The sequence below is a fragment of the Eptesicus fuscus genome, chromosome 8 (genome assembly GCF_027574615.1).
Source record: "Eptesicus fuscus isolate TK198812 chromosome 8, DD_ASM_mEF_20220401, whole genome shotgun sequence".
Lineage (NCBI taxonomy): Eukaryota > Metazoa > Chordata > Mammalia > Chiroptera > Vespertilionidae > Eptesicus > Eptesicus fuscus.
Window position 1 is genome coordinate 95,935,985 of NC_072480.1, and position 14,002 is coordinate 95,949,986.

At 47.4% G+C, this 14,002-nt stretch overlaps 1 protein-coding gene across 3 annotated transcripts in view; it reads right to left on the reverse strand.

Moving 5' to 3' along the window:
- The window catches only part of SNX25 (sorting nexin 25), a 92,294-nt gene that overhangs the window by 3,882 nt on the left and 74,410 nt on the right, over positions 1-14,002 (reverse strand). For 2 of the 3 annotated variants that reach the window (XM_054720129.1, XM_054720130.1), the window contains 5 exons: positions 13,233-13,373; positions 9,578-9,691; positions 7,133-7,297; positions 5,548-5,665; positions 1,941-2,007 (listed from right to left, as the gene is read on the reverse strand). In XM_054720129.1, the coding sequence (XP_054576104.1) occupies positions 1,941-2,007; positions 5,548-5,665; positions 7,133-7,297; positions 9,578-9,691; positions 13,233-13,373 (605 nt within the window). The remainder of the gene's footprint in view (positions 1-1,940; positions 2,008-5,547; positions 5,666-7,132; positions 7,298-9,577; positions 9,692-13,232; positions 13,374-14,002) is intronic. The other variant, XM_054720131.1, reaches the window with a different exon arrangement.

The following is a 14,002-nucleotide window of genomic DNA, read 5'->3' on the forward strand; positions in this document are numbered from 1 at the left end:
ACGTAATTCATGAGTAATAAATTTAAAAATTGGACTTACCAACCAGATTTTTATTTTTATATTTATTTGTTTGTTTATTTATTTATTTATTTTAAACAAGAAGTTTATTTAAACAAGACACTTGACTTGAAGGGAAAACTATCTAGGATTCATTTTTTTAGAGTAATTTATCCCTACTTACTGACAGATTGCCCTACATGTAACAGCTACGTACCCAGATTTTTAAAGGGACAATGTAAGGTTTTCAGACTGCACACAGTAACCGGTCACTACGGAAGTCTCCCCTCCACTGGGAGTCACTCTGTCTTTGTCTGTAACTGCACCTCTCCGAAGACACTTCCCTGCACTGCGGAGAAGGTAAATGCAGTGCATGTCTAGACCAAATAAAGTAACTGCAGTAACCTAACGGGCTTGTGGTTTAGAGAGCCTGCCGCCCCTGCCGGCCTCAGAAGAATCTACGTAACAAGGCAGACGTCTTGTTTCCTGTCACCTTCCTTTGGGTTACTCACAGGTGCTCCATGAAGAAATGAAGAAGAACATTTCAATTTGCAACTTAAAATTGGGTAGTGACTCTCACCAAAGGCCATCGCCTAGTCTTTTCGGTCAGTTAGGTCTGACTGTCTATCAGCCAAAACCACAGGAGGCTTTTGAAGCAATCCTGGTCTGTGGAATGAGAGTTGTGCCTGGCAAGTGCTGCTGCTGATTTCTATGTCATCGTCAGCTAAAGGCAAAACAGCAAAGGCAAGCGGGCAGGGCTCCATATTCCTCCACCTGATGCACACCATTGGGAGGAAGAGCCTGCCATTCCAGAGCCACAGTCCACAGGGGAGCAAGACAAGTGTGAATGACTTGCTGAAACTGAAAACAAAAATATATTGGCAGGTCTGAGTACTGAGGACAATAGGGCCATTTTTGAAATTTCTTTATCCAACGCCTATCAATACTAAAATTAAATTTTGACTCAGACCAAAACTTAAACAGGCCATTTTTTCCTGATTAAAACAAAAGCCTATGATATGAACTAAAGAAATCACCAACACCAGTTTTAAAAAAATCTTAGAAATAAATAGAAGTAAACTTTTGTTTATGACCAAGGAAAATATATTTGCAAATGAATAAGAAGATAACACGTTTTTTATGTTTCCCATAAAAATATGTTAAGATTTATATGATAAAACTATCACATTAACCTTGTGATACATGTTTGACAACAAAACTGGTCTTTCAATTTGAAAAATCTAATTTTCATCTTAAAATAGTTGCTGTACAAAAATGTGGTTTTCCCCCTTATTTTTAGCAGTCGACTCACATTTTTATTGTGCAAGAAAGCCATAATGTTTGTCTCCTGTTTGAAGAATACTAGATATGGAGTTAAACTTTTATGTATACCAGTATAGATAATGGAATATTAAAATATTCACATGGCTTATAATAGTGTTATATGATGCACACACACACACCCCTGATGGATGCTCAGATATTAACAAGAGGAATTACCCTCTTAATGTTACCTGACTCTAAAAAAATGAATGGTTTGCATTTCCCTCCAAGTACATAGCGGCCGTGTGTGAGGCTCAGCCTACTTTCATTTTGGTTTAGAGTCTAAGCCTTAACCTGCCTCCCATCAGGTGACACAAAAACCTGTGCCCAAGACACTAAAACTGGTCATCACGATCAGAAGAGAACTTGACAGACTCTCCTGACTCGTGGGCCGGAATGCAGAGCTAGCCCAAGCCCTCGCCATCGAGCTCACCGGGCACGCTGGGGGAGAGCGTCTTCAGCAACCTGCCTTCCGAGCCAATCTCAGAATCGTATCAGAAACAAGAAGAGAAAATCAGATACCTTCGGTGAGAAAGATGACTGGCTGCTATACCACAGCTAATGTGACTATTAAGGCAAAGAGTAGGCATGAATTCAAATATTAATTTCGTGCAACTCACTTGTTGATGGTTCTTCCAAAAGTGACCTGAACGAGAGCAATTAATGTTCTTCTCACCCATTTAAACACTAAAATGTAAGTCAGAGGAAAAGTATTATCACAGGAGAGCACAATGATGACATTTTCATAGCTGCACAAAGCACACACACATCACTGAACTCAATCGCGGGCTTGACACCAAGCCGGGGCCATGGTATCTGCAGGATGCGGGTCTAGGTTAGCAAACTTCTGCCCAGGAAAATTCTTACTAAGCTTGCATTTTCTGCTTAGCAACCAGTAAGATGAAACCTAGGAGTTTTTACAGCTTTTCAACACCCAAACAACAGCTGAGCTAACAAGTGGAAATAACACTTTACTTCTTATGTCCCTGGGCTCCTGACGACGTCTGTCTTCCACCAGCAGACAGATTTCTGTCTGGCTTGTTGCCCAATTTTCTAACACTTCTCAGAATGAGAAACGTGTGTAGTCAAATGTCCAAAATATTGTGAAATATTAATGATCGGATGGGTCTAACTCTCCCATGTGAGCAGAAGTTTGCAGAGCATCATGCACTTTTGTATATTTTATGCCTCTGGGGGAACAGCAGGGTCCTGAGCCGTGAATTCGGTCCTCTCCTGCTGCCTGGAGCAGCTGGGCAAAAGCCACTTCCTCTGAGCCTCAGTTTCCCATCTGGGAAAGGACAGTGTTAACATGTGCGTTTTTTGTGCTGAGGGTCTTATCAGTATTTTGTGTGAAAGAGTGTTGTAAAGGGTTCTACAAATCTAAACGTTTATTATTTCTATAGGTACAGAATATAAATATAAACAAAAAGAAGTCAAAGTAATGCTGTGAGGACATTTTAGGTCTGCAAGTTGGAAACAACCAATTTTCCATTTATACAGTCACCTCCACTCATGGAAACATTTAGCTACGGACACATGAGCAAATGAGATACTCAGACTTCACTATAATGGAGCCGAGAGTGCAGGGCTCCTGTGCACAAACCCTCTGTGCAGGGAAGCCACACACACACACGTGAGCAATTCACCTAGACCTGGTACTAGACTTCAGAACAGTCTAAGGTCATTTCTAACATTTTAAATGGATCTACATGACCAGTTAAAGTAGTGTTGTTAATCCTTCAAGTAAGATTCAAGTCCTGGAGTCAGACCATGCCTTTAAAAGCACCTTACATTTCCGATGGCACACAGGGCACGCTGCCAGCTGGTAGACCTTGCTGTCAGGCTGGCATTTAGGCTGGGGAGCCTGGCTGGCGGGGACGGTAACTCACCCGGCCTTTCTAGGGCAGGAGAGGTGGCTCCTACCAGGGGTCTGAGGACACGTGCATCTCGAGAAAAAGCCCGTCAGCCGACTGACTGCTTATACATGTTCCAAAGGCTGATTACTGGTTCCTTTATGCACATCAACCAGAGCAGGAACCAAAGTGGCCCTGCTCCAAATTCCCTCCTGTCACTGCTACCTGCCTACTCTGCTACCTTCTCCTGTCCCCCACCCCCACGTAGGTAACAAAACAGCCCAACGACTCCTTCCAAGAGCTCCTTTGCTCAAAGCCACAGAGGCAGCTGCAGCAACACTAGGATTTTGCTGACGGCAAAATATCGCATCTCATTATAACTGATGTTCTATTTTCCCCCCTCGGAAATGTCGCCAGCAAAACCAAATGTGCATCTGAGCAGGCACAGGGTGAGGACCTGCTCCTGCCCTGACTGGCCCTGGCAGACCCACCCCAGCTGGATCTCTGCATGCAAAGGTGAAGACTCCGGGAACCAGGCCTCACCACTTCGTGAGCCGGCTTCATGAGGAAGGGGGAGACTCTGGGTGAAAGGCTAGTGTTTCCGACCACCCTGAGCCCAGGGAAACGGCAGTAAATATCTGGCAGTGTCTGAAGTATGCAGCAGCTGTAGCTTTTTCATCTGAAAGGATCTTTAATATTTGGGTGATATTCCATCACTCAAATTTATCCTCCGCTTCTGACATTTTGCTTAGTTCCAACTTTTCAATATTGAAATTTTGCTGAAAAGGAACATTTTTATATATAAACCTCTGCCTGCAGTTTTGAATTTAATTGTGTCTGTTGCTTAATGTGAGTTACATTTTTGGAACCCTTATCTTGTAAATGCACTGAAGGAAGAATCTACATCTGATATAGTTTTGTGTCCCCTGCAGAGCTGTATCTAAAATATGCTCCCAAGTATTTGCTGATTGTTTAAGTTTGGGCTTAGGCGAAGAAAAAGTTCAACGACCAAAATAATTAATTCCGGCACTTAATATGTTCTCGCCTATTCATCCATCAGTGCACCCATCCAGGCATTTTACTGACCACCTACTATGGTTCAGACATTGTAGTAGTCACTGAGGAATAAAAGTCACACAGACACACCTGAGTCTATAAGACCACTTGGAGTTTTTTCATCTGCTAGTAATTCTTTAGGTGACATTGGGGATATATAATTAAGTACCTGGTTGGAAACATAGCCACACTTCCTGTCTAAGACCCACTCCCAGCCCACCTCCTTTGCCCCAAGGGAAAAGATGCTAATCTGGGTGGACAGAGCCCAGGACATCCAGGGGGCACCACTTGACCGGCTGGTGACATTACTATGCCTCGCAAACAACCCTTGCTCTCTCGTGTGCTTCCTCTTCTGGGTGGGCCTTTAGGCACCTCACATCGCCAGCTGGTACTGAGGCCCCAGTATGACTGACTGCACTCGTCTCTTATAGAGTGTTGGGGGCAGTGGAAGGTGTGTGTGTGTGGGGGGGGGGAGCAGTGGAAGGTGTGGGGGGCAGAGAGTCCTGTTTAGGACTCAAGACTAAACCAAGCAGTACAGTTTGACTTTTCACCCAACTACTGCTTCAGGAGAGAGGCCCTTGGGTGGGTCTTAACAAAATAGTATTTTGATCCTATTTTGCTCTTGTTTCTAAGAACTACCAAGGTAGGCATTCTCAGTCTGAGCATGCCTGTCATTTGGGGCAGGATAAGTCTGTTGGGAGGGGCTCACCTGAGCATCGCAGCAAGTTTAGCAGCACCCCTGGCTTCCACCCACTGGCTTGTGGCACCACCCCCAAGTCTTGACAACCAAAAAGGTTTCCAGACATTGCCAAGTGTCCCCTGGGGACAAAATCCCCCCAGCCCTCCACTGATAGCCACTCTTCCACGCAAAGAAAGGTGGTTGAGGGTGAAGCAGGATGGAGGCTGTCCTGTGTCCCTGGCCATAATGCTATCTCAGCAACACCCAAACCTCATCTTTAACAACAGGGCTGTTCCTCTGCTACGAAAAGTGTTTCTGCTTACCTTTAGGTGATAAAGCAGTGAGACTGTGCTAAGTGACATGGAAAGAAATTCAAGGCATTCTCTGTCCGTGCTCAGAGGGACATAGTGCAGGTAAGTCAGGGCCCTGAGAGCCTAGAGTACACTAGCCACCTGTCTTAAGGTTGCATCCTCAGGTCCAGCCTTAGTACCTGGTTGGCCCTTAGGAGTATTTGGTGAATGAATGAATGAATGAATGAACATAAAAACAAGTTTGAGTCAGGAATAAAGGGATATTAAATATGTACATGTATAACCCCTTAACTAGAAAATAACACTAAATAATAACAAAAAGGCTTACTTCCTCGAAGTTCAAAAATCTCCCCAATCAACATGAAGCACGGTTCGGCCAGGGAGTCCTTCCTCCCATCCACGTCGTCACCATAGTCTGACAGGTCACTGTCCTCCTCTGCCTCCTCCTGGGGGTGCAGAAAAGTCGTAGGAAGCAGGTCACTATCCAAGTGGTAGAGTTGTTGTCCTTTTCCAGTGTAATTCCAAACCGTGTGTTCATCTCAGCCTCACACAGCCCTTCAACTGTCCTGCATGCAGACATCTATGCATTTTCAATGAAGAGGGGAAATGTGTCTAACCCCAAGAGAGAGCCTGAACTTAAACTGTAAAGGTTTAAAATGACTGTGGAAAACCTGTCCCTGGACTGATAAGGAGTGAATTAGCAGACAGCGAAATAGTTTTCTAAGCATTTTGAGTTTTAAAAGGCTTTTTAACTTAAATGGTTTTAAATTTGCTGTTCTTAAAACTGCATATTTTAAAGAAATCTAGTTACTTTTAAAGCTCCGATTCAAGCTTTTATTCTGTCCCTTCAGCTAGTCTCATTTCCTGATCTGCATGTCAGCAGGTTGCAGGCACCAGGCTAGTGCCAATGAGCGCTACGTGGATCCAGACTTGGGTGGCCCGCAGCTCTGGGGACTGACAAATAGTCACGTAGCTGTTTCTACAGGTAGGTGAGGTGCTGTGAAGAGGTTGGGAATAAACCGGAGGTAAGCCAGCCAGTACAGCCAGACATGACACACAGGGCCGTGAGGGGAAGAGGTGAGGGCCCTGAGACGGAGGCGGGTTTACACGGAGACCAGCCCGCTGGTGTGGACATGCTCTGTGCTGCACAGACTCCTCCCCCAGCTCAGAATGCGGTAGCATGACGCTCCTTTCCACCGCCAGTTCCTTCTGTCCAGCTCAGTAAGGGGCACTTGGCAATGAACTAAGGAGATGCCATTTCGGAGATGGTCTTGTGCAGTTTGCTGGAGAGCCCAATCAGGGCTTCCGTGGCCTAAATGTGAGGGAAACTGAAGTCCAGAACGTAAGATGGCAAATGTCTGCAGTCTCCCTTACTCACCCATACATGCCACTGCTTCAGAATAGTATGGGCTTCCCATTCCCTGAAAATCAAGTCTAAACTCCTCTGCCTGGACTCCCTCGGTAGGGCTGGAGGTCCAGACACTGGAACTACAAACGTACGTTCTCTGCCCGCGGTCCAGGTGTATGTGACATCCAACCAGCGGGAGGTGGTAGAGCCCAAGTTTACTCAACCTTCAGTTGTGCTAAGGAACTGGGCGGGCCAAATTCCTTATTCCCAAGATGCCTTTCCCCGGCATTTAGATACCAATGGGATGTGAGGATCTCCCACCTCCCCTCCAGCTTAAGTCACTCCAAGTATCTACATGTTACTAATCCTTTCATTCCTGTGTCTATGCTTCCAAGTGGCTTGTCGGGGAGCACAAGCAGGTGTCCAACGTGTGACAGTGATAATAACTGGAAGTGGATGCCTCTACGTTTCCCCATTAGCAGCATGCTTTCGACCAACATCTGCTACTTCGAACTGCCTTCAGTAAGACATCTGCTTAAACACGCTAACAGATGGCACAGCTCACCTCCTGATGGGAGAAGAAGTCGCGGGGAAGTCTTTCCAAAAAGGAGGATAATGAAAACGTGGACTTTTTCCCCTGCACGTCAATAGCCTTGAGGTAGTCAGGAGAAGGGCTCAAGAAGGCATAAAGTGCTTCGCTCTGGTACAGCCTTTCATCTGAAAGCAGATTCTGGGGAGGAAAGGATTGATTACTGCTCTGTGCGAGCACGTCTGTGCTGCGGAGGCCGCGGCCCAGGCAGTGAAGGCAATTCACGTCATCAGAATTCTGAACCCAAGCCACTTCCCTTCCCCCTGGAATACAATGTCTCAGATCAGCTCTCAGTGGTCGCAATGGCAGACCACGCTCTCTAGGTGGGCCGGGTGCCAGTCATTCTGCCGGTGGGAGACTCTGTGCAGACAGCAGAGCTCACCTGCTCTGCACGGCTCACTGCCACCCAGATCCTCACTTCGCACACAGCTAGCAGACCCCAAACCACCGCCTTTGAAATGCCTGCTCGTCTGTGTTTGAACCGCTCACATATTTGCACAATACAAAGGATTCCATCGACCACCCTTTCATGGCTACATTCAGACTGTGCACACCAGCTGGAAAAAGGAGCCTGAGCCGTCATACGGCGGCGGTGCCCACCAGACAGCAGTCTCGTCTCACTCTGCTCCCTCTGCCAAGAAGGGCTTATTTACCAAAATATATAACCACTAGTGACTTGGTGCGCGGATTCATGCACATTGAAAGGAAATTAGTTAGAAGGTGGCCGGCGGGGCGGGACTGGGCCAGATGGGCGCGCACGCCCTGGAGCCAACCTCCTGAGGTCCCTCCCCAGCCAGCGCACCTGGGGTGGCACCGTGGCTCAAAGGGCGCCTACAGAATCAGCGGGTCCCTCTGGCAGGTGGGGTCCCTCGGCCTGGCCTGTGGGGATCTGTCCGAAACCAGCTCTCCAACATCCCCAGAGGGATCCCGGAGTACAAGAGGGCACTCTACAAAGTTGCTGTTGTAAAGGGTGTGGAATGCAAATGCAAGTGTGCAGTAAACCAGATTCAGGGCCGACAGTGCCCCAGCAACAACATAACCCACGGCCGAAGGTGGAATCGGGCTCCCTCCTCTCTGGTTTCAGGGTGCATCACCCAAGAACCACTGCTGCCAAGTCACTGCAGCTCAACAGCTCCTGCTTTGAGCATCTGCCCCCTGGTGATCAGTGCATGTCATAGTGACCGGTTGGACAGGCGGAGGGACACTTAGCATATTAGCCTTTTATATATATAGATTTTGATTGGCCCTTAAACTGGAAATTTCTGAAACTTCTTTATGTACCTATCTGGCTTTAGCAGAGAGGAAAAGAGAACATAAATCAAGTTTATGTACAAGCAAGTGCTACCGCTGGCTAAGACAGTAAAATTAACAGTGTGACCATCAGAAGGTCGAAATGCCTAGTATCAAAGTATACGGAGTTCAGGGACCAATAAGCCGTGGGAAATGCTGCCCATGGATGATGTACCCCCTGGGAGGGTGGAATACAGAGAGCACACTGTGCCTCTGATGATGGGAACTGGGAGGTGGAGGAGGGTAAGTTCAGTCCCAGGAGTTGGCCCATGATGTTCACAGTGGATCTGATCAGACGAAGGTTGGAATCTGTAAACCCAAAGACCCTCCCTAGAACAAGAGCTCTCATATGGCCTCCAACTGGAAACTATGCAAATGGTCATCAGCCACAGAAGGAATAGACACAGAAGGATGGGAGTGGGGGACCAGGTGAAAGAGGTGAAGGGACTGAGAGGTACAGACTGCGAGTTACAAACTAGTCACAGGGATGTAAAGTACAGCATAGGGAACAGAGGCAATAATATTGTAATGACCATGTATGGTGCCAGGTGGGAACTGGAAATATCCGGGGAACACTTCGTAAAGTATATCCTTGTCTAACCACTGTGCTGTATACCTGAAACTAACACAAAATAATCCATAAAGTACACTGTAACTAAAAACCACCAAAAAAATAAACCTATACAACCGTGAAAACTAAAGATCCAGACTAAAACAGCACTATGAGTGATTCTCATGAACACAATGTTGAGTGAAAGAAGTCAGACACAAGAAGCGCACACTGTGTGACTCGTTTGTATACAACCAAAGCCAGCTGTAACTATCTGTAAGGTTAGGCGTCTGCATCCTGGCCGCCTTTGGCTCAGGAGCAGTGGCGGGAAGGAAGCTGGAGGGACGGGCAATATTGTTTGTGGGGCTGAGGGTGTGTTCAGTTTGTGAAGATGGAGAAAACTGCACACAAGGTGCCTGCATTTTCTGCGTGTACAGTACACTTTAGTTACCAAAAAAAGACTCTTGAGGATCGGCACAGCCTATGAGAGCAGAAAGCAAACGAGCAAGCTCTTATATTGATGACAGTGTGACCCAGAGTAACCGGCTTTCCTCTCACAGCTAAAATGTTTCCGGTCTTACCTGTAGAAACTTGTTTAACTGCTTCTTGGACTTTTCCATAAACTTTTGATCGATAGACTTGAAAGGCAGCTTGCTGAGAGAAGGCAGCTGGACTTTTTTTAAAGAAGGGAAGCACTGTGGGGAGGGGGGTTAAATGTTAGTATCTTGAACTTACATTTTAATCTTGGAAAGAGACTCAGAATTACAAACAGAACAAACCAAATATCTTCCTCCCATACTTGTTCCTCTGAGATTTGAGACTTGAAAACCTACCTGTTCTAACCAGGCTCACAGAATCTGGAGGAATGGGATATATGATGAAAAAGCTAAAGCTCACCCCAGGCCCCCGAGTCCTGAAGCCGCGCGGACAGGGCTGGTTTGCACACACGCGCAGGAGCACAGCCCGCGCGGCACGCACACCTGGCTCCCAGGAGAACATGTTGGGTTTACATCGCTGTCTAAAGCGATCAAAGCTGACAAAGGAACACAATGGAAAGAAGGAGTAACTTGGGTTGAAGCTCTGTTACTGTCTTTATTGGCAAACTGCAGGATGCAGAGCTATCCTATCTAATAAAAGAATAATATGCAAATTGGCCATCACTCCAACACACAATATGGCTACCCCCATGTGGTCAAAGATGACTGACCCCATGTGGACACAAGATGGCCACCAGAAGATGGCCAGCAGGGGAGGGTAGTTTGGAGGGACCAGGCCTGCAAGGGAAGGCAGTTGTGGGCGATCAGGCCAGCAGGGGAGGACAGTTGGGAGGGACCAGGCCTGCAAGAGAGGGCAGTTGGGGGCGATCAAGCCTGCAGGGGAGGGCAGTTAGGAGTGACCAGGCTTGCAGGGGAGAGCAGTTGGGGGGGACCAGGCCTGCAGGGGAGGGCAGTTAGGGGTGACCAGGCCTGTAGAGGAGGGCAGTTAGGGGCAAACAGGCTGGCAGGGGAGCAGTTAGGCATCAATCAGGCTGGCAGGGGAGTGGTTAATGGGTGATCAGGCTGGCAGGCAGAAGCGGTTAGGGGCAATCAGGAAGGCAGGCAGGCGAGCAGTTGGGAGCCAGCAGTCCTGGATTGTGAGAGGGATGTCCTAAACGGGCAGTCGGACATCCCTAGAGGGGTCCCAGATTGGAGAGGGTGCAGGCTGGGCTGAGGGACACACACCCCCATGCACGAATTTCGTGCACCGGGCCTCTAGTTAATAATGATAATGTATGTAATAAATAAGGACCACAGACTTCCCTTTGTGGACTAAGTCCTGGGCTGTGCCAGACACCGTGCTAGAAGCCTGGCACGTGTAACAGCTCTGAGTTGAGAATTTCGATCGTTCCCGTTTAACACATGATCAGGATTTAAACCCGAATCCATCAGACTATAAACTCTGTGCTCTTTATGCCAATCCCCACAGGACTCTGCCCGTTGCCTCAGATAAGAGGCAGTGGGTTCCACATGCCCCAGACGGCCCCATTTCCAAACACTGGCCTTCACTGAGGCACGGGGGCCATTGGCACAGGCGTCAGGAAATCGAGTGGGACTGAGAAGAAAGTGAGCACAGAGCTTGCCTGCCACAGCTCTTCTCCTGTCTCATCAGGTCACAGCAGCCCCACGGCCAGGCCGCAGCAAGAAAGGCCATGTCACAGGTTACCTGTGCCAGGTGTTTCCGGTGGCCTTTCCCACTCAGCCCACTGAGGCACTGAGTACAACGGCAGGCGCCCAGGAAGGAAGTACCATCCAGTGCCCAGATTCGGGGAGAGATTTTAGAGAAATGAAACAGGCAGTGACAGTTGGAAGGGAATGTTAAAATCATCAGGGACCTAAAGGTGCTTCCTGTCACAGTTGTCAAAAAGTGAAAATTCACTCGCCAGGAAACACCCAGGGTAGGAGAGACCCAGTAAGCAGGCCACAAGGAGGAAAGGTGACGACAAGACGAAAGCCAGACGTGGAATCCAGTTTCCTCTCGTGCTTCAGTGTAATTGTTTCTGATTTCCAAAGAACATTTTATTTTCACGTACATTTTATTTCAAAATCTCCCGTAAATTCCTTTCTCTCCTTCCTTCTGTTTTTATCAGCAACTAAACTGATACTAAACTTGGGCTTCACAATGGTTTATCACAGGGCAAAGGATGCATCTTTCTGTAGTGTCAACTGTAGTCAACATTTTGGGGGAAACTTGTTCTTACGTTAAGGTGAATATTTTGCTTTCCATGCCGCTAAAGTGGCCATAATCCACTTGGGAAACTCTGTCGTATGACACAGTTGAAGAAGTGATAGCATCCAGAAGTTAGTGATTAAAATGATTTTAAAAATCATCCCAGGAAAAAAGGTTAAAGAAGAGACATTTCACTTACAAAAGAGGGTCTGAGAAGTGGCCACAGGTTTTAACCAGGATGAGTTCATTCTGAGCAAGAGATTAAAGGGATGTGAAAGCAGAAGCGAGTGGAGAACTTTTTAACTGCTGGGTGGAGGGCAATCACCTCCAGCAGGAGGAGACTTAGAGACGTTTCCGAGGCCAGTGGGGGAGTCAAGAATGGAAACGAAGACAACCTGCATTCTGGCCCGCTTTAAACCCAGATCCACCAGGGTCATGGATGTATCCACCATGCATACATCCCACATGTCAGTTAAACTCTCTGGGATCAGTTTCCCCATCTATCAAATCAAAGAACTGACCTAGATGAGTGGTTTTCAAACATTTTTTACGCAAAACCCACTTTAGGAAATACATGCTAAGTTGCAACCCACAATGCACACGCAGATGTCCATGTCTATATGAATAATGGACACACGTGTACAACGAAACAGAAGTCCCATGAGACAATGCTCATTACTTTCACAACAATAACAACACAATCACATTTATTCTGTGCCACACACTCTCCTGAACGCTGTGTATTCATGTATCCCCTTCATTCTCACAGCAGCTCTGCGAGAGGAGGGGGAGGGGAGGGGGGCTATGCTGTTTGTATTTCCTGGTGAGAAGAAGAGGCACAGAGAGAGACAGGCCCAGGTCAGAGCAGTAAGGACTCACTCTGGGATCCCAGCTCCCGTCTGTGCTCAGTCCTGACACTTAACTGACTCCCCAACGTTTTGTGATGAAATCCAATCGGTCCTAGTCTTGTTCGACTGCTGCACCCACAGCGGGGTTCACTGCCCACTAATGGTCACAACTGGCAGCTGCGAAACCGCTCCGGGACCCTGACCGTCTTCCAGCTCTGGGGTTCTCAGGGGCTCCATTCACAATGGAGATCAGACCACTATCTGTCCTGAAGGATTTAGATTAATCTAGCCCTGACCGGTTTGGCTCAGTGGATAGAGCGTCTGCCTGCGGACTGAAGGGTCCCAGGTTCGATTCCAGTCAAAGGCATGTACTTTGGTTGCGGGCACATCCCCAATAGGGGGTGTGCAGGAGGCAGCTGATCAATGTTTCTCTCTCATCGATGTTTCTAACTCTCTATCCCTCTCCCTTCCTCTCTGTAAAAAATCAATAAAAATATATTTTAAAAAAAATAGATGAATTTAGATGGTTTGATCTATGAGTAAATTTCTAAGTGTCAGGCTGAAAATACCACTTTGCCAGTATCAACAGCAAAAGAGAAAGATTAACCAGTTTCCTTACAGGGAAATGAGCTCTCACACCTCCTCCTGCTCAGTAACTCTAATGTTCTGTGAGTGTTCGTACCTCACTAAGCTTCCGGTGTAAATTCTGGAACTCACTGAGCCTTCTGGGGACGGTCCAGTTCTTGGTTTCAACTCCTCCAACGTCCTGTAAGCTTACCATGACAAAGTAACAGGGCATCTGCTCCCCATTCTCTTCTGTGACCTTGGAAAACAAAACAAAACAAACACAATAACAACGAAAAGCAGGGGAGCCAGTGGCAGCAAGATTTTACACGTCCCCAAGTCTCCCCTCCCTCTATGAAGAGCCCTGCATAGTCCCTGAGACTGTGACTGTGATGGATTCTCTCCCGACAATTAGGATGGTTTATGGCACAGCTGACCTCAATCCAGGGAAATGACTGGGAGGGCCTAACCTAATCACGTGAGCCCTTTCAAGCAGAGCGATCTCTCTGGCCGGGGGAGAAGAGGCAGTCACAGAGGCGGACTGGGGGCTCAGGACTGAGCATGCTGCCAGCCTCAGGATGGAGGGGGGCACGCGGAAAGGACCTGGGAGCACTTCCAGGAATGAGGAACCACCCCCAGCTGACAGCCAGAACAGAGACCTCAGCTCCACAACCTCAGGGAACCAATTCTGCCAACAACCTGAATGAACTTGGAAGACAGTTTTCCCCCAGAGTCTCTAGACAAGAACTCAAGCTGGCCAACATCTCGATTTCAGCTTTATGACACAATGAACAGAGGACCAGCCATATCGTGCTGGACTACGGGCCCATGGCATTGTGATCTAAGAAGTGGGTGTTGTTTTTTTAAGCTTTGAAATTGGTGGTAATT